Below are 25,012 nucleotides of genomic sequence, written 5' to 3'. Positions count from 1 at the left end.
GTTCTCTGAACTCCTCTCAAGCGGTGGACTTCTTCATTCTCATTGGTTGCCACCGAACCACGTGATAGTCATTACCATAAAGGTAAGTTGATTTCAACTCTCCTCGATGCCCACACTGGTGAAGACGTGCCCGCTGCTCCTTGCTGCTTATCGCCGGCGGCTCTCATTGAAAATAAATGACTTCCGGCTACTTTGACGCTCGCGCTGCTTTCGGTGTGAACCTACAGTAACACAGACTCATCTGGAAACTAAGAGTCATCTTGTGAATATGTTCTCATCTATACATTTACATCCACATTCATATGTGTCTGCTCGTTTGGCAAAAAAATTATCCTCAAAAACAAGTTACTGCAATTAGAAATTACAAACTACAACATTTCAATTAAATTTGATTGTTTATTGCTTCTTTTGATTTTTCATTTTTATTACAATTCATTCATTTTTTTGTCGGCTTAGTCCCTTTATTAATTCGGGGTCGCCACAGCGGAATGAACTGCCAACTTATCCAGCAGGTTTTTACGCAGCGGATTACTTATTATTTAATATTTTCCTACGGGAAAGAGGCAGTGGCGCAATAGGTAGTGCTGTCGCCTCACAGCAAGAAGGTCGCTGGTTCGAACCTCGGCTCAACCTCTGTGTGGAGTTTGCATGTTCTCCCTGCCTTCGCGTGGGTTTCCTCCGGGTGTTTCGGTTTCCCCCACAATCCAAAGACATGCGGAACAGGTGAATTGGGTAGGCTAAATTGTCCGTAGTGTATGTGTGTGTGTGTGTGTGTGGATGTTTCCCAGAGATGGGTTGCGGCTGGAAGGGCATCTGCTGCGTAAAAAACTTGCTGTATAAGTTGGCGGTTCATTCCGCCGTGGCGACCCCAGATTAATAAAGGGACTAAGCCGACAAGAAAATGATGATGATTGATGATTGATTTTCCTACAGCATATTAATTTGGGTGTCATTTTAATACTTTTTAAGGCTAGAATTAATCAAGCGATTTTTACCAGATGTCTCAGATGTTAACCCATGGCCAGGGTCAGAATCTGTGGATTTCTGTGGATAATTTTGGTGAAAGTCTTTTGGATAATTATTTTGGAAGTATCATAACTAAAACCTCAATATGTGAAATAAAAAGTTATATCATTTTCAACTTTAATGTTTAAATTGAGAAACCAATTAGTAGGGGTGTCAAAATTAATTGTTTCTTTGGTGCACCGCGATGCAGACGCGGACAATTCGGTATCGATTCAGTAATAATCATAACCGGTTATTATGTAGTGACGTCATTTATCTCCTATGCGCTCTGTCGTGAGGGAGGTGAGCGCCGGTATTTACAACACTCAGTCAACTCAGGGCCGGCCCGTGGCATAGGCACCATAGGCAAATGCTTAGGGCGCTGTATATCCAGTGGGGCGCCAGAAATGAGCGCGCTTCAGTTGGTTTTGTTTTCGATATTCTTGACACACATTCAGTTACAGACGGCAATAACTCAAAATCCTCTTACCCTAAAAAGATCTAAAGTGTGTTTCCTACAGAAAGACAAAGCTGGTTATGTTTCACAGCTGTCTTTCTTTTTTTCGCTTGACATTACGAGCACTGCTCCGTTTAAGCCCTCGCAGTCTGTGTTTACTTTAGCCGGCAGAGCTCGCGCTGAGAGGAGCTCTCTGTAAGGGACCGTCGGCAAAGTGCTTATTTTTTTCGGTTTTTTTGCTCCGCTCAGCGCGAGCTCTCCCTGTTGCAAGGGCTTAAGTGTGTGTGTTTGTGTGTGTGTGTGTGTGTGCGCGTGTGTGTTTGTTTGTTTGATGCTATGTTTGTGAATGTGTTTGAATGAGAGACAGTGTGTTGCTGTGTGTCTGTGTGTTTATACAGACAGCTTGTTATAGCCTCCCCCCTAAAATATAACACTATATATGGAAAGCATCGTCAATGCACCGTGATGCACCGAGATATCGGATTGAACCGAATCGATGGCATGATAATCGTAACCGAACCGAACCGTGAGACCAGTATAGGTTCACACCTCTACCAATTAGATTCACTTTATTTGGTAAAAAAAGCAAGTCTCTCATATAATATCTCTACTAAAAGACTGAAAATATTACTGTACAAACTGCATTGTACATAAATCAGATGAACAATTTCACATTAGTCAATAGAATTACTGTAATTAATTTAAAAACTGAATAAATATAGATTTACACACATTTACTTAAGTAAATAAACAGAATTAATGATAGGCAAAAATCTGCAGAAATCTGCGGAAAATCTGCGCGCACAGATTCTGTGTGGGCCTACCCATGGCTTTTGATTAAAGTTCCCACTCTGTTTGTTCTGCAAAAATCCTGCTACTGTACAACACTTTCTATTGGACTGTCCTGCTTTTAGTGACTGCAGAAGGGTTTTTAATGAAATCAACTTACTCAAGGAGATATTCAGCAAAGTGTCGCCTGAAAATATTCTACAAAAAAAAAAAAAAGTCATCGAATTTGTTTTCATCTGTTTGTGATATTTAATTGTATATTTATTAATGAAATGTTAATGCTGGTGTTTCTGACATTAAAAAAATATGATATGGGACTGACTAATCTGATGTATATGCACAGAGTTATTATTGTAGAAAATCCTGTAGAAAATATTAATGTAAAGGAGAGATCTGTGAGGGGTCAATGCATTTATTTATCAAACGGCTGATTTGTGTGCTTGATCCTGCAGCACACAAACACTGAAGGTCCCAGACAGTGAGATGAGATGTTGAAGGTGCAGCATTTTCAGCGATACGCCCTTGTGTTTCAGACAGACTCTTTCCGCATGGGGCAGGAGTTTGTGAAAAATGCCCCAGGCAGTTTTGATGGTCTGGATTTGACTCAGGAGCTTCTGCAGAGCGGGCAGCAGGTGGCGCTGCGCTCCTCCTATTCTGGACGTCCCGCTTCAGACCAAGGTTATTATAGTTTTGCATTTTTTAATTCATTTTTATTTTGATTTTGAATTTCAGTTGATGTTTTTAGTAGCTTTAGTTGAGTTTTTAACGTTGTGAACACATTTCTGTGTTTTGCCTTTATGTATTTTCAGTTTTAGTGTAAATTCATGCAGTGTAAAGTTGAGGTTTTGCACAGCTTACATGAGCTCTTATGTAAAACACTTGATATAAAATAAACAGTCACTGAAAACAAAACCACACAAATGCAACTTAAAAAAATTAAGAAAAGTAAAAAAAAATAAGAAACAGTTATGTTTATATAGAGAAAATACGTCTACCGGCCACTTTATTAGGTACACTTTTCACTGCTCGTTAATGCAAATTTCTAATCAGCCAGATGGCAGCAGCTCAATGCATTTAGGCATGTAGACATGGTCAAGACGATCTGCTACAGTTCAGAGCGAGCATCAGAATGGGGAAGGAAGGGGATTTAAGTGACTTTGAACGTGGCATGGTTGTTGGTGCCAGATTGGCTGCTCTGAGTATTTCAGAAACTGCTGATCTACTGGGATTTTCATGCACAACCATCTCTAGGGTCTACAGAGAATGCTCTGACAAAGAGGAAATATCCAGTGAGCGGCAGTTCTGTGGGCGCAAATGCCTTGTTGATGAGGCCAGAGGCCAGAGGAGAATGGCCAGACTGGTTCCAGCTGATAGAAAGGCAACAGTAACTCAAATAAGCACTCGCTACAACCGAGCTCTGCAGAAGAGCATCTCTGAACACACAACACGTCCAACCTTGAGGCGGATGGGCTACAGCAGCAGAAGAGCACACCGGGTGCCGCTCCTGTCAGCTAAGAACAGGAAACTGAGGCTACAATTCACACAGACTCACCAAAACTGGACAATAGAAGATTGGAGAAACGTTGCTGCTCTGATGAGTCTCCATTTCTGCTGACACATTCAGATGCTCGGCTCACAATTTGGCCTCAACAACATGAAAGCATGGATCATCCTGCCTTGTATCAGCGGTTCAGGCTGGTGGTGGTGGTGTAATGGTGTGGGGGAGATTTTCTTTGGGTCCATTAGTACCAATTGAGCATCAACGCCACAGCCTACCTGAGTATTGCTGCTGACCATGTCCATCCCTTTATGAGCACAGTGTCTCCATCTTCTGATGGCTACTTCCAGCAGGATAACGCAGCATGTCATAAAGCTCAATCATCTCAGACTGCTTTCTTGAACATGACGATGAGTTCACTGTACTCAAATGTAATCCTACTCTAGCACATGTTTTAAACAACAGATGACCTTTCAGCTGCAACCAAGTACTGGGAAACACCCATGCACACTCATTCACATGCACACTTGTATACTATGAACAATTTAGTTGATCAGTTCCCTTATAGCGCATGTGTTTGGACTGTGGGGGAAACCGGAGCACACCCACGCCAACACAGGGGGAACATGCAAACTCCACACAGAAACATCAAATGACCCAGTCGGGACTCAAACCTGCGACCTTCTAGCTGTGACTTTGCTCTAACTTTATTCCAGGTCATGAAATGTTTTTGAGCACTAGGTTTGTTTGACTGAAGTCTCCTCGTTTCAGACTCGTCTGTGCTGATGGGTCGGCGGGAGCGGGATGGTCTGGATCAGATGCTGTCCGCCGTTAGCAGCAGCGCTCCACATTTAGACATGCTACACGCTAAGAGCATCGCCTGCGGATCGGGACAGCGGCAGTCACTGCAGCGCGAGTCTCTCTGCTTCATGAAGGGCGTAATGGATGAATGCACACACATCGCCAACTTTTCAGGTACGCAGGTGCTTTTATCTCTGATGGGGTTTGGCTTAAAGGGACAGTTCACCCGAAAACAAACATTCACTCAGCATTTACTCAAGCAGTTCCAAGTCTTAGAGTTTCAAATGAAGATGATTTGAAGAATGTTGAAACTCGGTGGGCATTTACACTTATTTTAGGAATATCAAACACCATGGAAGTCAATGCACACTGATGTCCAACATTGTTTAGAAAATATACTATGCTTTTCTGCAGTAAATATACAGGTTTGAATGATATGAGTATGTTATGGCAGAATAAAAAATTTGGGGTGAACTTTCGCTTATATACATGATAGATAGATTGACCGGTAAATTGAAAGCTTTGCCTTTCGGCTCAGCTCCTTCTTTACCACAACAGACCGGTTCATCTACCGCATTTCTGCTGCCGCGGCATCAATCCGCCTGTCAATCTCACACTCCATCCTTTCCTCTCTTGTAAACAAAACCCCAAGATACTTGACCTCCTCCACCTGGGGTAAGGACTTTTCTCCAACCTGGAGATGGCAAACCACCTTTTTCCGGTGGAGCACCATGGCTTTGGACTTGAAGGTGCTGATTCTCATCCCAGCCGCGTGACACACGGCAGCAAACCGCCCAAATGCATGCTGAAGGTCCATGTTTGATGAAGCCAACAGAACAACATCATCTGTGAATAACAGAGATGAAATCATATATATATATATATATATATTAGGGTTGGGCATCTAAGCTATAATGCCGATCCGATACGCATCTCGATACAAAGAATACGATCCGATATATTAGCGATACATTTGTGACATATTGCGATGCAACACGATACGATTCACACCCATATCACGATACGATGCGATATTTCAGCACTAACTAATTAGATCAAGTTTATGAGATGATGTGAAAGAGGATGCTGTGCCATTGAATGAGTTTGATTATTTATTAACCAAGCAAAACCAAGACTTTTTTTACAAACTGGCTTTTCTCTCAGAGCCAGAGTGTCAGTTTACAGTAGAGGGCCATTTTAGAACATATAGCACATATTATTTAAGTATTTTCAAGATAAACAGAATGTATAAGTGCAATATATATTAAAATATATATATTTGCACTCTTTCAACATAAAGGTTTATCATTGCACAACAAGAATTGTGATATAACTTTTCAACTATGAAAACAAGTTTTACAAAGATATTTTGCCACTGAATATTCAAAACTTAAGGTGGTGAACTAGCAGTGTTATGCTGCTTTGAAACATCACTGTCACTGTAAACAACAGGCTAATAAAAATATAATTAAATACAAATTAACAGGAGGAGGTGTTTAAAACCTTCGTTCTCCGTGACACTAGGCTGAATATCTTTGCAGATGAACAATGCAGCAACATTCGTTATTGGCGTAGAGCGAGCAGAACTGTTGCGCATGGAGAAAACTTTCAATGCTTTTCTCACCACTTTTGGAGCTGGTAGCTACAGTTGAAGCAGTGTGAAAGCCGGGGATGCAGGAACACTGGAAGATGCTTTCACAACAACACCGAGGCGCCGCTTCAAGTGAGATTTCAGATTAGTCGTACTGCCCGTGTATTTTACAGATGCGCGGCACATTTTGCAAATTGCATCTGTCCTGTCATGTCGTCCATCCTTAAATCCATAATGTTGCCATACTTTAGATTTAAAACTCAGTGAGGAATAAAATGTTTGTTTTGCTTCTCGCGCTTTCTGAGGGCGCTCCACTAGCTTCATCCGCACACCTGATACACTGAGTTGTAGTGTAAGTGTACACATCCGCAAGTCCGTTGCTAAGGTTTACTTTATGTAGGTCGATTAAATTATGCGCCAAAAACAGGTTGACAACACTTGTTAATAAATAAAAAATACATTCTATATTAAAAATATAAGCTGTATCTCGGAAAAATCGATGCATCTCGCAAAAACCGATGCATCTCGATTTGCTTCCAAAATTTCATTCATCCTCTGCTGCTCTACCGATGCACTCGCATCGTGCACGCGCATGACCGCGTATCGATACATATCGGTTAATCTTCCCATCCCTAATATAGATATATATATATATATATATATATATATATATATCATATATTTATCAAGCTTTTATATACAACTATATACAATCAAAATATATATTTAAAATTTTGATTATGATTGTGTGTGTATATATATATATATATATATATATATATATATATATATATATATATATACAATCACAATCAAAGCTTTAAATATATATTTTGATTGTATATAGTTGTATATAAAAGCTTGATTGTATATAGATCAAAATAATTAAGACAAAACAAAATACTAAACCATATGTGAAGAGTTCAAATGCAAAAAGCACTAAGTGACGTCTGAAATTTTCTCCAAATTTAGAAAAGTAGGTTCAATAATTTGACTTTTTTTTCTAGGAAGAATAAGTTCCTTTTTAATTCCCTTAAAAGTGAAATAATTGAACATAAACACCAGTGCAATGTTAAATTTAGAAAAAAAAAATTATTAATAAAAAAAAAAAATAATAATAAAAAAATAAATGTGTATATATATGTAGTATATATATATACTAGGGGTGTCACGATTTCGATTTTTAATCGAAATCGATCGAAATTTATGCTCAATTTCGATTATCGAATCAAAAAATAGAATCGTCGATGCTGCCACGCCCCCATGTCACGTCAGCTTGGCTTGCCAAGTGGGAAAAAACAGGCTTGTTGAAGTGTTTGTTAAACTGCAGACGCAGGAGACCCGTCGACAGAGCTTAAACCCTCTCCTCTTTCAATGAAGTCGCCGGTGTGGAAGCATTTTGGATTTCCAGTGAGTTATGTTGACAACGTTCGTGTTGTCGACAAAAAAACACAGTTTTGCAAGCTCTGCTATGTACGTATTACGTACGGTTCGTCCGATAGACAACACCGGCATCGCGATCCTCCGCCCGCCCCCGTTGCAAATCCGCTGGCGAAAAGTTCACACTCAGGCCCTGTTTACACTGTCTTTGTTTTTAATTGTAGCATTTCTGAGCAGCCCTCCTTCCTCTCTACCTCTGAAAATGCACATCACGTGACCACACACACACAGACGCACACACAGCCATGCGCTCGAGACAGCAGGTCCAGGCAGTCAGAGGACTGCTTCAATCTTTCACTCACTTGTACTTAGTCATTTTAGCGAACACCTCAGATACTGTTGGCTGGTTCCTGTTGGTTGTGTGTCTTTTTTACCGACGCCATTATAACGACACAGATCACTGCCTATTCACGAGTCCCGCAGAAAAAGTGATTGACAGGTGGTAATTATGTGTGTGTCTTGCCTTTATTCATTTACTGTATGATTTGTTTATGGGTAAAACAAAGACCAGGTAGGTCAGGTAGTTTAAACGGTAGGCTACAAATAATTAATTGGTCATTAATCAATTATTTATTCATAATCGAAAATCGAATCGTGCCTTTAGAATCAAAAATGTAATCGAAACGAGGATTTGGAGGATCGTGACACCCTTAATATATACGTATATATATATATATATATATATATATATATATATATATATATATATATATATATATATATATATATATATATATACACGTGTATATGTATATATATATATATACGTATATAAATATTTATTTATATATATATATATATATATATATATATATTAAGGCTTTCAAAATTATCGCGTTAACGCACATGATTAATTTTAAATATTTAACACGTAAAAAAAAGTTTTTTTTATTTCCTGTTGTGGCCGTTGTGTGTTCAGGGCCGGCACGTGCATAGATGCAACCTAGGCGGCCGTTTTGGGCAGCAGTATAGTGAGGAAACCCCCCGGTCTTCACTTCATCCGCTACACCCACCCCCTCCCTCACGGTCCTCACTTTTATCCGCGAACCGTTCCCTTTCGGTTTGAGGGCGGCGTGATTGCCGTTTGCCCTGGCGGCCAGTGTGTTTAACGTGCACAGAAATTTGGATAAGACCAAGGACGCGCTTTTAGAAGGAAAGTTTCAGTATAAAACAATTAATGTCGCATCACCAGGCTCTCCTGCGTTTCTGGCAGCCTGTGGCATTTCCAGTCAAACACAAACACAACTTGCTGATTGAATAAAAGTCAGTATTCGCTAGGGCTATGAATAATTTCAGGCTTAAGTTGATATAAAAGCACATATTGATCGAAATAATTTGATTATGATTTTCCCCATACTCTAGCAGCTCTAGCAGAGGCCTGTCACCATATCTATTTTTTGTTGTATGATGTATATGGGACCAAAATGTATCGCGATAAACTATGCCACTATGTCAACTACTTATGCCAGAATGAGAATATAACATCATCACAATACAAGAACACTCTGCCAGAAAACACATCAAGTTTAATTCTGAAAAATATTTAATTTAATTATAGCCATTTTAACAGTTTAATAATCAGGCATTGGAGTCAGAATGTGAAAACGCATATCCTAAATAAACAATAATAAATGTTAACAAGATGAAGAGTAACAGAGGCTGTGAAATCTGCTGCCTGATCTATCTCAGCTGTCAGACACCCACATGAGAAAATACCATAGTCAATTATAGTAAATCATGCCCTTAGCCAGGGGGGGTTTGGGTGGTTCGAACAAACCACCCCCCACGGCCAAAAGGTCCAGAATTTGTCCTTTTAATTATTTTATGTAATTTAATATAATATATTTATTATACAAGTAATATAATATATTTATATTCAATATATATTGTAATAAAGTGTAATTTTAAATAACTCTGGCCAGTAATTCGAATCCCATAGAGCCTCAAAGCCACATTAATGTGACGCGAGTCACGTGACATAACCCACTGAGTGGTCACATTTGAATCTTTGATGCGACATCCATGGTGAGTTACGCTGTTGATCGAAAAGAGCAAGAAGGCAGAAAAGACAGGCATCGGCGTCATTATCACAAACTATTAAACATATATGTTCATAAAGACTGCCAAACAGGTAAGTGACATACTTCCTAACAGATGAAAATCTGAGGTTCTAGGCCAGGGGTGTCAAACTCAATTCCTGGAGGGCCGAAGCCCTGCACAGTTTAGTTCCAACCCTGCTCCAACACACTTACCTGTAGGTTTCAAACAAGCCTGAAGGACTCGATTAGTTTGATCAGGTGTGTTTAATTAGGGTTGGAACTAAACTGTGCAGAGCTGCGGCCCTCCAGGAACTGAGTTTGACACCTGTGCTCTAGGCTAACTGGCCGCATTAGCCTGAACATCCTGTATATTTATTGACTTGTCCAGTACATGATCTCCCTTTCCCTAGTTCTGACATTTTTTAAATAACTGCCCGATGAAGGCTTTAATGGCAAGCGGACTCCTCAGGGGATTTGCGATGCATTACAGATGAAGCTGGATAGGTATTATCAGTTTTTTGGACAAAATTAATATAAACTAAATAAATGACCTGGAGAAAATCTGACCTGCGCCTGAAACACATGTAGGTGCGCATTTACAGCCAAAATTATTTTAAAACATGTTTACTATCAGCATAAAACATGTTCTAACTTTTCAGACCTGTAGCCAGGGGGGTTCGGTTGGTTCGGAAGACCCACCCCTCACTGACAAAGGTCCAGAATTTGTCCCAAATGAGCTCATTTGTCCTATTTTCATCCTATTTTGACTGCTATGCCACCATAAATAATGCAAATAATCCATCAAAAAAGGCTTTTTTTTAACCAAAGAGGCTAGAAAAAATCTGAAGAATAAATTATTACTGTATTATTATTATTATTATTATTATTATTGTTATGTTTTGATTATTATTTTTTATTGAACTGGCCAAAATGTGACTGAGGACAGTTGAATGTGCTGGCCAGTTTGTTTTTTGTCTAATAAATGATAGTTTTTTTACTTTAAAACTTTAACAGATTGCTATTTTTCCTAATGACATATGATGTAATAAATTTGTATTTTAAAAATGAGTCTTGTTTGAATTTTTTTAACTGCAATTTTTAGGAAATATTTTTAGTACATCAAAAAGTGTGGTTATGATGACATCTGACTAGCTAATCCAGCAAAAAAATCTAAAAAATGCAGTATTTAAATCTCATAGTTAAATAGAAACAGAGGCATATAACTGCAAAAAGGTCATTTTTCGAGAAAAAAAGAACCACCCCTTACACCAGGCTGGCTACGGGCCTGTAAATACTACAGTGTTTTAAACCATACTGACACTGACACCTCCACTAGAGATCGAGATGTTGCACAATCAGCTGAAATGTTGGTAGGACTGATGTTGTATGTATGGGCGATTATATATCGCATCACCAGAAATGACTGAGGTCATGTCCATGTGTCGTGTGATAAGTCCATATATTGATTAATGTGACAGACTTACCAATAGGCTTGTTCTTTTTGTTTCCATTTGCACACATTCCCTTGTTTTGCAGTGCCTGTAGATCCCAGTCTGATCATTATAGTCCAGGCAAAGGAAGACGCGTATGTTCCCCGCACTGGAGTCCGCAGTTTACAGGAGATCTGGCCCGGCTGCGAGGTCCGATACCTCAACGGAGGACACATCAGCGCTTACCTCTTCAAACAAGGACTGTTTCGGTGAGCATATAATGTCTATAAGCGAATATTCTGTCATATTTACTGATTTACAGTAGGAGATATTTTAGACCATTTTCCTGGTTATATTCACCCCCTTGCAATTACAATTAAAGCTTCAAACATGATGTAAATTCGACTATTGCTGTGTATATTTTCAAATAAAATGTCTATTTAACAATAAAATGTTTTATTATTATTATTATTATTATTGTTATTAGTAAATGATGACAGAATTCAAAGTTTTGGGTGAACTATCCCTTTAAACTGTGACATGTTGGTTGATAGTAACTGTATGATCTCCACTGTTTAAATAAGCGCAGAAACATTTTAATTTAATCTGTGATTGTTGACTTTCAGACAAGCCATTTACGATGCCTACGAGCGGTTTCTTCACAAGTATTCCAGCTTATAGCCGTGGATTTTGTGGTACCAAGTACCAGCAAGATGCATTTTGAAAGTATGACGTGGAGAGAGAAACCCTGAATATGATGAACGTGATTTTTACAGAAGACCTGGTGCTACCGAAAGGAAAAAGTGTGTAAAACTCAATGACTGAAGCCAACAGTAACAGATGCTTGTCTTCCTGACCTCAATGCCTTTAATCATCATGACTGAAAAGTACTTCACTAAACCAAAGATGTGCCTCCAAATCATCATTCACTCATCCTGGTGTCTTTAAACCTCCTCGTGAAGCAGATCTCTGAAAACATCATATTTTGAATTGTTGGATAAATGCATTTCAGCTGTCGCCATCTGTATTGTTGTTCCACTATCATTGAATATTCAACCTTTTTTAGAGCAACTTTTTTATGCATCAACAAAAATGGCCTCATCAAAGCCATGCTATTTTTTAAATATTGCAGAGATATTTAATGTTCAACAAATTAAAGTGCAATTGAGAAATCTTTAAAGTAACTAAAGGGAAACTAGATTTGGGTGCCGAGGGCAAGAAATAGACATGAAAACAATTTAAAAATATACATTTTCTATGAACTGCATTCTTGGAAATCAGTTCTGCATGTGTTTTAATCACTTAAATCCTAATCACTGCCAAACACTACTGTAAAAACTAACAATCATAGTGTAATAAAAGATGTATTAAGAATTTATTCTGTCACTTTATCTGATCTGTCAGTGTATTCATCATGAGCCATTCGTTTCTCCACTCTAAAATAAAAGGAAAATCTTAAATATTGAGATGTCAATTTTTTTTTAAATTTGGATGAGGATGTGCAGAGTAAATTAATAACATCTACCTTATAAACAACACTGTAAAATCAAAGAACAGCCACAGATTACAGTAGAAACAATCTGTAGTAAATCTTTTCTCCAGTGTCATTTAGTTCATTTTAATCTGGCTTTGTTGTTGATTCTGGCTTGTTGATTTTCTCATGTTGTCACACAAGGAAGCAGTGTGTTTGAGCTTTTCCTTCAACACTATTCTACAGTTGTGCCTCACATTAACTCAAATGTTGTCAATTAGCCAATCAGAAACCTCCAAAACCTCGACATCATCATCTGAGCTTTTCCAGAGGCAGAATAATCTTATTGTGTGTAAACTTGACTTTCAAGAAGAGTTATAACAATTTCTCTAAACACATCTCTCTCATTATTCTGCTATTAAGCAGAACAGAAACACAATCCTAACTTAGTCACAATAACACCTGACTTTTTTTTAAATGGTTATGTGCAATGGTTATATACAGTGTATGTAAACTTCTGGTTTCAACTATATATATATATATATATATATATATATATATATATATATATATATATATATATATATATATATATATATATATATATATACATATATATATATACATATATATAAACATTAGCACTAAACAAGTTTAGATGCTCAGACTACAGTGCTAACAATACTGTAAACCTAGTACAGTCACTCTGTGGACTGTGGGCTGTAGGAACATCCACACCGTAAATCCACGAATACAGTCAAACTACAATAGAAACGTCCACACTGTAAATGCACAAATACAGATACAATAGAAACATTAACACTTAATGCAGAGTATAGTCACAAAAACAATCAGACAACCATAAAAACAAATTATACAAATGAACAAGTACAATCACTTAGACTACAGTAGAAACATCAACACTGCAAATCCACAAATACAGTCAAACTACAATAAAAGCACTGTAAACAAGTAGGCTACAGTCAGACTACAGAGGAAACCAGCAGTGTAAATCCACAAGTAGGCTACAGTCAGACTATAATAAAAACAAACACTATAAATGCAAAAGTACAATCGCTTAGACTACAGTAGAAACATAAACAATAAATCCACAAGTACAGTCAGACTACAGAAAAAAAAACAACACTGTAAATTCACAGCCAGACTACAGTATAAACAAACACTATAAATGCACAGGTACAATCATTCAGACTACAGTAGAAAAAACAACACTTGTAAATCCACAATTACAGACTACAATAGAAACAAACATTTTAAGTAGGCTACAGTCAGACTACAATAGAAACTAACAATGTAAATCCACAGGTAGGCTAAAATCAGATTACAGAAGAGACAAACACTGTAAATCCACAAATACAGTCAGACTACAGTAGAAACATCAACACTGAAAATTCACAGCCAGACTAAAGTATAAAACACTATAAATGCACAAGTACAATCACTCAGACTACAGTATAAACATAAACACTGAATACACAAATACAGTCAGACTACAATATAAACAAACACTGAATCTACAAATACAGTCAGACTACCGTAAAAACCAACACTAAATGCACAAGTAGGCTACAATTAGACTACAATAGAAACCAACAATGTAAATCCACAAATACAGTCAGACTACAGTAGAAACCAACAATGTAAATCCACAAGTAGGCTACAGTCAGACTACAATAAAAACCAACAATGTAAATCCACAAGTAGACTACAGTCAGACTACAAAAGAAACCAACAATGTAAATCCACAAGTATGCTACAGTCAGACTACAAAAGAAACCAACAATGTAAATCCACAAATACAGTCAGACTACAGTAGAAACCAACAATGTAAATCCACAAGTAGGCTACAGTCAGACTACAATAAAAACCAACAATGTAAATCCACAAGTATGCTACAGTCAGACTACAAAAGAAACCAACAATGTAAATCCACAAGTATGCTACAGTCAGACTACAATAAAAACCAACAATGTAAATCCACAAGTAGGCTACAGTCAGACTACAAAAGAAACCAACAATGTAAATCCACAAGTAGATTACAGTCAGACTACAGTAGAAACCAACAAATCCACAAGTAGGCTACAGTCAGACTACAATAAAAACCAACAATGTAAATCCACAAGTATGCTACAGTCAGACTACAAAAGAAACAATGTAAATCCACAGGTAGGCTAAAATCAGATTACAGAAGAGACAAACACTGTAAATCCACAAATACAGTCAGACTACAGTAGAAACATCAACACTGAAAATTCACAGCCAGACTAAAGTATAAAACACTATAAATGCACAAGTACAATCACTCAGACTACAGTATAAACATAAACACTGAATACACAAATACAGTCAGACTACAATATAAACAAACACTGAATCTACAAATACAGTCAGACTACCGTAAAAACCAACACTAAATGCACAAGTAGGCTACAATTAGACTACAATAGAAACCAACAATGTAAATCCACAAATACAGTCAGACTACAGTAGAAACCAACAATGTAAATCCACAAGTAGGCTACAGTCAGACTACAATAAAAACCAACAATGTAAATCCACAAGTAGACTACAGTCAGACTACAAAAGAAACCAACAATGTAAATCCACAAGTATGCTACAGTCAGACTACAAAAGAAACCAACAATGTAAATCCACAAATACAGTCAGACTACAGTAGAAACCAACAATGTAAATCCACAAGTAGGCTACAGTCAGACTACAATAAAAACCAACAATGTAAATCCACAAGTATGCTACAGTCAGACTACAAAAGAAACCAACAATGTAAATCCACAAGTATGCTACAGTCAGACTACAATAAAAACCAACAATGTAAATCCACAAGTAGGCTACAGTCAGACTACAAAAGAAACCAACAATGTAAATCCACAAGTAGATTACAGTCAGACTACAGTAGAAACCAACAAATCCACAAGTAGGCTACAGTCAGACTACAATAAAAACCAACAATGTAAATCCACAAGTATGCTACAGTCAGACTACAAAAGAAACAATGTAAATCCACAAGTAAACTACAGTCAGACTACAGTAGAAACCAACAATGTAAATCCACAAGTATGCTACAGTCAGACTACAAAAGAAACAAACAATGTAAATCCACAAGTACGCTACAGTCAGACTACAAAAGAAACAAACAATGTAAATCCACAAGTAGACTACAGTCAGACTACAATAAAAACCAACAATGTAAATCCACAAGTAGGCTACAGTCAGACTACAGTAGAAACAACAATGTAAATCCACAAATACAGTCAGACTACAGTAGAAACCAACAATGTAAATCCACAAGTAGGCTACAGTCAGACTACAGTAGAAACCAACAATGTAAATCCACAAGTAGACTACAGTCAGACTACACTAGATTCAAACACTATACGTGCACAAGTACAATCATTCAGTCTATAATAGAAACAGCACCAAATCCACAAGCACAGACTACAGTAGAAACATCAACAATGTAAATCCACAATTACTGTCAGACTACAAAATAAACAAATATTAAATCCACAAATACAGTCAGACTACAGTAAAAACAAACACTTAATCCACAAATACAGTCAGACTACAGTAAAAACAAACACTTAATCCACAAATACAGTCAGACTACAGTAAAAACTAACACTAAATCCACAAGTAGTCTACAGTCAGACTACATTAGAAACCAACACTGTAAATCCACAATTACTGTCAGACTACAGTAGAAACATCACTGTAAATGTGCAGAGTGCAGTCCCTTGGGCTACAGTAGAAACCAACCAAACAGAGCACAGTCACACAGACTACAGTAGAAACATCAACACTGTAAATGTGCAAGTACAGTCGCTCAAACTACAGTAGAACAGTACAGTAGCTCAGACTACACGTGTTGACTACAGTAACAGTACCTGTTTTCCACACGTGTTGTCTGAGCTACTGTAATGTTTACAGTGTTGCTGCTTCTCCTCTACTCCGACCGACTGTACTCTGCACGTGTATTCTAAGCCACTGCGCTGCAATACTAGTGTCTGCGCGACTGTACTCTGCACGTGTTTACAGTGTTGATGTTTCTACTGTACTCTACTGATGCCCTCAGTAAACATGGAGTCTCCACTGCTGAGGATCTGTGAAGCCATTGCCATCAGTGCGCGTGACCCCTGAACTCGTCTGCGCATGCGCGTCGCTGCTCCGCCATATTGACTGTTGTCTTGCTTGAGGAGAGCACTGCCACAAGAACCGAAACTGTGTTTTTACGCTAAACCCGGAGCGCAGCCGACGGGCACACGGACTATAGCGATGGCGAGGAAGAAGAGCAAGCAGCAGGGCACAGGAGCCAAGGATTCGGTGTCGGTACAGCAGCAGCAGAGCCTGTCGAAGAAGCCCGGCGATGCGGTAGCGGGAGCCGCGGCGACCGGTGGAGGAGACGCAGGAGCGGCCAGGACCAGTCAGGTACGGGCTAATGCTAACCCGTCATACAGGGTCGTACAGCCGTTTTACCGGCGAGATCTGCAGTCGTTTTGCCGGGAGATTCATCTCATACTCGCGCACGTGCGGTTATTTGTGTTTTCGCGCTTATTTCGCGTTTTGTAGCGTCTGATTAGCGACGTTCGATTCATTGATGACTCGTTCTTAGGAGTCGGATCCTCGAGTGAATCGGCTCTTACAACCAATACAAACGCAGTATCGGTCTGTTTCTGTCTGGATCTTAGCAGAATTTAAGACGTATATCACGGCTGCACGATATTGGAAAAAGCTGACATTGCAATGTTTAGTTTTTTTCTGCGATATATGTTGTGATGTTAAGGTAATTTCATAAGATGATTCAAACAACTCCATTTGGAAAGTATTAATAATGTAATGTGATAATTCTGTAAATAGTTATGATGAAATAACTTGCATAAATGAATACAATGGGGCAAATAAACAAATGAAATAGACAGTTCTTTATGGTGTTCTGGATATTCTAACAGTGCTGAGGTAACTTAAAATGTTAATGTTATCCAATTTAAGCTTTGCTTCTTACACTTTACACACCTGAAACTTGCCTACAGCACTCATTCATTGTTGCTCTTATAGTTGTGTAAATTGCTTCCTTGTCCTCATTTGTTAGTCGCTTTGGATAAAAGCGTCTGCAAAATGACTAAATGTAAACGTAAAATAACACTGTATAGCCTTCATTGTATTAGAAAAATAGTTAATCTTTGTTAGGTATATAGTAGGGCTGCAGCTACTGATTATTTTAATAACTGATTAACCTGTCGATTACTTTTTTCTTTGATTAATTGATGAATCAGATTTAAAAAAAAGAATAGCATTAATTTCCAACCAAAAACAAAACTTTAGAGAGTTCACAAACATGTTGTCCTTGAACATCCATGAGCTGTTATGATCATACTAATAATAATAATAATAAACTTATAGTAGTTTTGTCCTGTTTTCAATTCAAATATTTAAAAAAAAATCGTAAAACAAGACACATGAAATGGCACAAGAAATTACGTCTTGTTTTCTGAAAAAAAAAACCTGAAATTTAAGTGATCGTTTGCTTAAAACAAGCTATATTATCTGCCAATGGGGTAAGAAAAATAATCTGAATGATATATAATCTCAAACAGAAGTTAAGCATCACTTAATTTTTTCATGCCATTTTTTTTTTATCTTCTTAATTTAAGATTTTTTTGATATTTTGACTGGAAACGACACAAAATGACTAAGAAACGCTTTTTTTGCAGTGCAGCTATACATGACAACAGATGGAGAAATTAATGATCTAAAAAAAGGCGAGTAAATAAAAACGTGTGTAACTCTACCACCGCTGCTTTACTCCTGTTATTAACTCTTTTACCGATGAGTTTAAAAGATTCTATCTGGAACCAGGAGTCAGTTTTGTATAGCGATCATTATTTTACAACATTGTCAAGTGACCCACAGTCGTTTGTCTCATTCATAAAAGCAGAACACGCAAGATTCAGCACATAAATTCATCAGTTACTCCCAAAATGCATGCAAGCAAGTGTCTGCTGAACTTAAAGAAGTATAGATTGAACTTTATAGTTACTTTCACTACGTGTATCTGATATGTCAAATTGGCAAATTATATTTGAATGGATTGTTAGACTTCCATAGACTTTCTCGTGTGTCCTACAATCTCTAAATGTATTGTTTTTCTAGTACGTGTGTGTATTTACATGTCTAAAACATAAAATAAGCATTGGGTGGTTAAAAACACTGCATAATTGTGTTAGCATGACACGACACTCAGCACCAGCCAATGCGCCAAAGCTCAGTTTAAATTGTTCATGTCACCCCAACAAACACATCTACATTGTAGCAATGTCTGTACAACGTTTTAACAAAGGCAACGTTGCCACCTACGTGCTCGCTACATTGTCACAGCATAGAAATGTAAGATGTGAGAAGGCTGTAGCAACGTTGTCGTGTGACATTAAGCAACCGTGAGACGACGTTCTTACTACATGCATTAATGTTTGTTTTTTCGTGGCAGTTTATTTATACTGCCTACAATACAGGATAAGCAGTAATAATTTTCTAGTATTGCTTAATGTTAAATAGTTCATTCATTTGTCCTTTTTATTAAAATAACTGCATATATGAACTTTTAAGTGTAAAAATGCCACACAAATGTATATAATCAAATTTTTTTTATTATGCATTTCACGTTTAATACATACAGTACTACACATCAAGTTATAAGCAAACAGTATAAAATGTTTAGATTATATCAAATAATTAACTATAGTTAAACTATAGGCTAAATTAAAATGTCAATTGAGAAAGTAAAGTAAACAAGAGAAGTAAACAAGAAAACGAATTAAAATGCAGACACTGGGCATCGAAGCTCTGGACTGGAGAATACAGCAGACCGGGGAGTGCAGCCGAAGACCAGACATAGTTGTTGGTACGGAGAAAGCAGTCAGAGGAAGAAACAATTCCAACAGAGAATCCAGTTTCAGAGATGGATCCTCAGCAGCTACACGTCAAAATAGGCAGTGAGCAAGAGAGGACAGATCAGTGCTTGACACAACAGGACTACAGAAATGACCACTGATGTCTAATTTAAAAACAATACTCGCGTCTCCTCGACCGTTGATCAACGAGACGCGAACGCTCTGTTGAAATCAAAACTGATTCATTGATGACGAGTAAATGTTGTACAGTTGTCGTCCATGCTGCCCAACGCAACCTAAAGCAACGGCCGCTTATTATATTATGAAACAGTTGTGACAACCGAAGATTAACCGATATGTATCGATACGCGGTCATGCGCGTGCACGATGCGAGTGCATCTGTAGAGCAGCAGAGGATGAATGAAATTTTGGAAGCAAATCGAGATGCATCGGTTTTTGCGAGATGCATCGGTTTTTCCAAGATACAGCTTATATTTTTAATATAGAATGTATTTTTTATTTATTAACAAGTGTTGTCAACCTGTTTTTGGCGCATAATTTAATCGACCTACATAAAGTAAGCCTTAGCAACGGATTTGCGGATGTGTACACTTACACTACAACTCAGTGTATCAGGTGTGCGGATGAAGCTAGTGGTGCGCCCTCAGAAAGCGCGAGAAGCAAAACAAACATTTTATTCCTCACTGAGTTTTAAATCTAAAGTATGGCAACATTTTAGATTTAAGGATGGACGACTTGACAGGACAGATGCAATTTGCAAAATGTGCCGCGCATCTGTAAAATACGTGGGCAGTACGACTAATCTGAAATCTCACTTGAGCAGCGCCACGGTGTTGTTGTGGAAGCATCTTCCAGTGTTCCTGCATCCCCGGCTTCCTGCTCTGCTTCAACTGTAGCTACCAGCTCCAAAAGTGGTGAGAAAAGCATTGAAAGTTTTCTCCATGCGCAACAGTTTTGTGCGCTCTACGCCAATAACGGATGTTGCTGCATTGTTCATCTGCAAAGATATTCAGCCTAGTGTCACGGAGAACGAAGGTTTTAAACACCTCCTCCTGTTAATTTGTATTTAATTATATTTTTATTAGCCTGTTGTTTACAGTGACAGTGATGTTTCAAAGCAGCATAACACTGCTAGTTCACCACCTTAAGTTTTGAATATTCAGTGGCAAAATATCTTTGTAAAACTTGTTTTCATAGTTGAAAAGTTATATCACAATTCTTGTTGTGCAATGGTAAACCCTAATGTTGAAAGAGTGCAAATATATATATTTTTTTTATCTTGAAAATACTTAAATAATATGTATATATATAAATAATATGTGCTATAGGTTCTAAAATGGCTCTCTACTGTAAACTGACACTCTGGCTCTGAGAGAAAAGCCAGTTTGTAAAAAAAGTCTTGGTTTTACTTGGTTAATAAATAATCAAACTCATTCAATGGCACAGCATCCTCCTTCACATCATCTCATAAACTTGATCTAATAAGTTAGTGCTGAATTATCGCATTGTATCGTGATATGGGTGTGAATCGTATCGTGTTGCATCGCAATGTCACAAATGTATCGCTAATATATCGGATCGTATTCTTTGTATCGAGATGTGTATCGGATCGGCATTATAGCTTAGATGCCCAACCCTAATATATATATATATATATATATATATATATATATATATATATATATATATATATATATATATATATATATATATATATATACAGGGCTCGAAATTGCGAACTTTTTGCTAACATATTAATCCGAAATGTAATCAATGCGACCTCATGATATATTTGGGAACATTTGTGCGACTGCATATAATGGCTGTAGTGCAACCTGTTTGATTTTTTTGCTAAAAACGTGCTAAATCGCTCTTCCCCGCCGCTATTTTGGTAACTGTCAATCACTCAAGGCTTTACGCTGTCAGGGAGCTTTTGTGATTGCGGGAAATGCAAACGGCTGAAGAGTGAAAAGTACACAGGTTTGCAAACCCACCTAAAGTTACAAATAATGGCGCAGATGAGAGCGATCATGACATGTGGTGATTGTTGATCCGCCAGCTGAGATCAATCGAGTGTTTTTGAAGAAGGTGCCCGAATCTCGATGCATTGCATTCACAGCGTGTTCAGCGCAGATGTTCGCTAAATGTAAAATCTAGTACACATCATAGCCAAAGAAGCTCGCCTTTACTAAGTTTACACTGAAACTGCTGCTCATAACAAAAAGCGGTATTTCGCCGGTGGTCATCGTGAGAATCCTGCTCTGCCTGCTCATATATTGAGTGTGTTGACTCGCCTGCTTTATTCCACAAACACAGAAAAAATGAAGATCAGCTCATAACGAGACTGAGCATGTACAATCACACAAAACAAAATCAAAACTTTTAAAGAGTGATTGAATTGAATTGATTCAATGCATAAATGCATAAATTGACTGAATTATCATAGTCTTTCGTTTATTTTGTAGCAGAAATATTATTTATTAAGTTGACATGCATATGAAAACAATAGTGCAAAATAAACATTTCTTACTGCAATGCTTCATTTGTGTTTGATGCAAACCATACATTTATTTTTTGTAACGTAATAGACTTTTTATAGCAGATAACGATATATATATAAAAGCTGACATTTACATGAGAACACAACGAAAAAAATGAAGCGATTATTATTTATTTATTTTTTATTTTTTTGTTTTGCACAATTTGTCTGCCAGCCACCTTTTGTTAATTTTTTTTATAATAAACTTTTTGTTTGCATAGCACCAGTGGCGTTGCGAGGGGGGGCTTTGGGGGCTTAAGCCCCTGATGTATTGTCAAAAGCCCCTGATCTTTTGCAATATGTTGCACTTAAATAAAAACAGGTTGTATAACATTTATTTTGATATCGACGTCCTTAAAATTAGCACATACATTACACGCTCCACTTAACGCCACGTTTGTGTCATGTAATTAGTCAGCTATTCAGCAGTACCTGTTTCTACCGGCAGGTGGCAGTGGCACTGTTGTCACATGATGTTAAACAAAATCCCATTCATTATTTTGAGGAGCTGATGCTAATGAGGTAATAATACAACTGTTTCGCCAAACTGAATAGTTCTAACTACTGATGAAGCTTAATATTTGTTTTCATAGTATAAAATGTTTGTAGTTTTGGTAAAATAAAATAGCTAATCGGGGGGGTGTTGGTAAGCCCCTTATCCCTTTTGACCCTAGCACCGCCCCCGCATAGCACTAAATTTTGCTCATTTATTAAAAATTTTTAAATATTGAAATTTTAAATTCACAGACGTTATTTTTGACACATTATTCAAAATATTTGGCTTAAAAATAACTATTAACTTGTCTTTTTTTATTTTTATTTTTTTTATTTATTTTTTTGATGGGGCCAGTGAAAATTTTGGCAGGGCAAGTACAAATCTGAACCATTAGCCCGATAGGACTAGTAGAAAAAATCCTTTGCATTGAACCCTGCATTATTTACTTTCACAGTATTATTTTCAATAGCATTACTATAGTAACAGTATTAAATGCGCTAGTGAAATAAAGATCAACTGAATTTAAATAAAATTTGTAAAATAAAAATGACATTGCTTCAGATTGTGACGTTTTCATTTGTTGTGATTGAAAAAATCAAGGTTATTCCACTAATAATTAATTTTAAATCTTATTGAAAGTTGGTATTGTGTTGTCAGATATAGATTAGTATGTCTGAAACTGGTCTTTTTTTGATGAATGATCTAAAATTCAACTTTTTATTGATAATTGGGTAGAATTATCATTAGTAGTTGCATAATAATAATACAAATAATAATACATTTTATTTGTATAGCACTTTTCCTACATACACACAACTCAAAGCGCTTCACAAACAACAAACAAACAAGCATTACCAAATAAACCAAAAAAGCAAATGTATAGACAAATGAAGCAAAATAAACGACAAATATATACTCAGATAAAAGCATACATGTACACAAGGGGTGTCCAAACTCGGCCCTGGAGGGCTGGCGTCCTGCAGATTTTTAGCTCCAGCTTGCCTCAACACACCTGCAAAATGTTTCTAAAAAGCCTAATCAGAGCTTGATTAGCTAGCCCAGGTGTGTCTGATTAAGGTTGGAACTTAACTTTGCAGGACACCGGCCCTCCAGGATCGAGTCTGGACATCCCTAATGTACACACATATGCATGTATCTGCAGTCACACACACAATAGTCCATATACATTTACATGCACACACTGTACATGCATACTGCACCTACACAATGAAGAGTTTAGATGCAAAAACCTCTCAAAGCCATTTGATATTTTCTCCTGTGTGTAGGCTCAGTAATTTTATTTTATAATGGCAAATAAGTTATTTACATTGCCTTTAAAGTGAAATAACTAACATAAACATAAGAGGCTGACAAAAATGGTCATTTTAGGAGAACCGTTTGGGTGGCATTTAGAGGTTTTTCCATCTGGACTCTTCATATACAGTTGAAGTCAGAATTATTCGCCCCCCTGTTTATTTTTTATTTATTTATTTTTTTTCAACACATTTTATAAATACAATAGTTTAAATAACTTCATTCTAATACCAGATTTATTTTCTCTTTGCCATGATGACAGTAAATAATATTAGACTAGATATTTTTCAAGACACTTCCAGTGCTCAACAGTAAGGACTGCCCGATGGCCCGGGGCCAGTGTGATGGATGCTCGGGACGGTAGACAGAATCGTTACTGGCCCAATTGGGTCACTAAATTTTATTTTGCCTGCTATTGTTTGTCAATTTCGTGCAAATACAGTCTTTGAATGCTACCTTCTTTGTGAAGTCGTAAACACCATATTATTTTTCGTTTCCTCTTATCTGATTGGATGTTGTGAGCACGTTATTTTTTTCCAAGAGCTGGTAAAAACCAATAATGCAAAGAGACGGCAACATGACGGCAAAATCAAATGAAATAAGGCTAAAAGTAAACGTCTGTTTACATAGATACAATACAATACAAAAATGAAGACGGATAGTTTGCATAGTTTGCAGTCACTTTAAAGTCAGTCTCCTTTTGTTTTGCAATAGAATACCTGCACATTTTCCATACTACTATATTTTACTGCTAAAGATTTTTATATTTCTAAAATATTTCAATTCTAGATTCACAAACAATATTTTTGACACATTATTTAAAAAATGTAGCTAAGAAATAGCAATTCACTTGTTTTTTTTTTTTTTTGTTTGTTTTTTTTGGTGGGGCCAGTAAAAACTTTAGCAGGGCAAGTAAAAATCTGAATCCAATCGGGCCAGTAGAAACAATCCTTCACATTGAACCCTGCACTTCTATACAGCTTAAAGTGACATTTAAAGGCTTAACTAGATTTGTTAGGTCACCTAGGCAGGCAGGTTTGATAATTAGACAAGTTATTGTAATACGATAGTTTTTCTTTAGACTATTGGAAAAAATTAGCTTAAAGAGGCTAATAATTTCAACCTTAATTATTATTTTTTTTTTTATTAAAAACTGCTTTCATTCTAGCCGAAATAAAACAAATCAGACTTTCTC

General features: G+C 37.2%; 2 protein-coding genes across 8 annotated transcripts in view; both read left to right on the top strand.

The window, feature by feature from the left end:
• Positions 1 to 12,510, top strand: part of abhd18 (abhydrolase domain containing 18) — a 31,816-nt gene extending 19,306 nt beyond the window's left edge. The window contains exons 11-14 of one of the 7 annotated variants that reach the window (XR_012389500.1): positions 2,789 to 2,929; positions 4,521 to 4,724; positions 11,157 to 11,319; positions 11,677 to 12,510. Coding sequence is in view for 1 of the 7 variants with exons in the window: in NM_001013347.2 (NP_001013365.2) it covers positions 2,785 to 2,929; positions 4,521 to 4,724; positions 11,157 to 11,319; positions 11,677 to 11,731 (567 nt within the window). In the remaining 6 variants the exon portion in view is untranslated. 7 annotated transcript variants of the gene reach the window in all.
• Positions 12,511 to 16,732: 4,222 nt separating this feature from the next.
• Positions 16,733 to 25,012, top strand: part of fam193b (family with sequence similarity 193 member B) — a 44,033-nt gene continuing 35,753 nt past the window's right edge. The window contains exon 1 of the mRNA XM_692607.10: positions 16,733 to 16,988. Within this exon, the coding sequence (XP_697699.4) occupies positions 16,836 to 16,988 (153 nt within the window). The 5' untranslated portion in view covers positions 16,733 to 16,835. The remainder of the gene's footprint in view (positions 16,989 to 25,012) is intronic.

This window comes from Danio rerio, chromosome 14 (assembly GCF_049306965.1).
Source record: "Danio rerio strain Tuebingen ecotype United States chromosome 14, GRCz12tu, whole genome shotgun sequence".
Taxonomy (NCBI): Eukaryota; Metazoa; Chordata; class Actinopteri; order Cypriniformes; family Danionidae; genus Danio; species Danio rerio.
The sequence above is the reverse complement of the archived record's forward strand: the minus strand, read 5'-3'. Positions and strand labels throughout refer to the sequence as shown.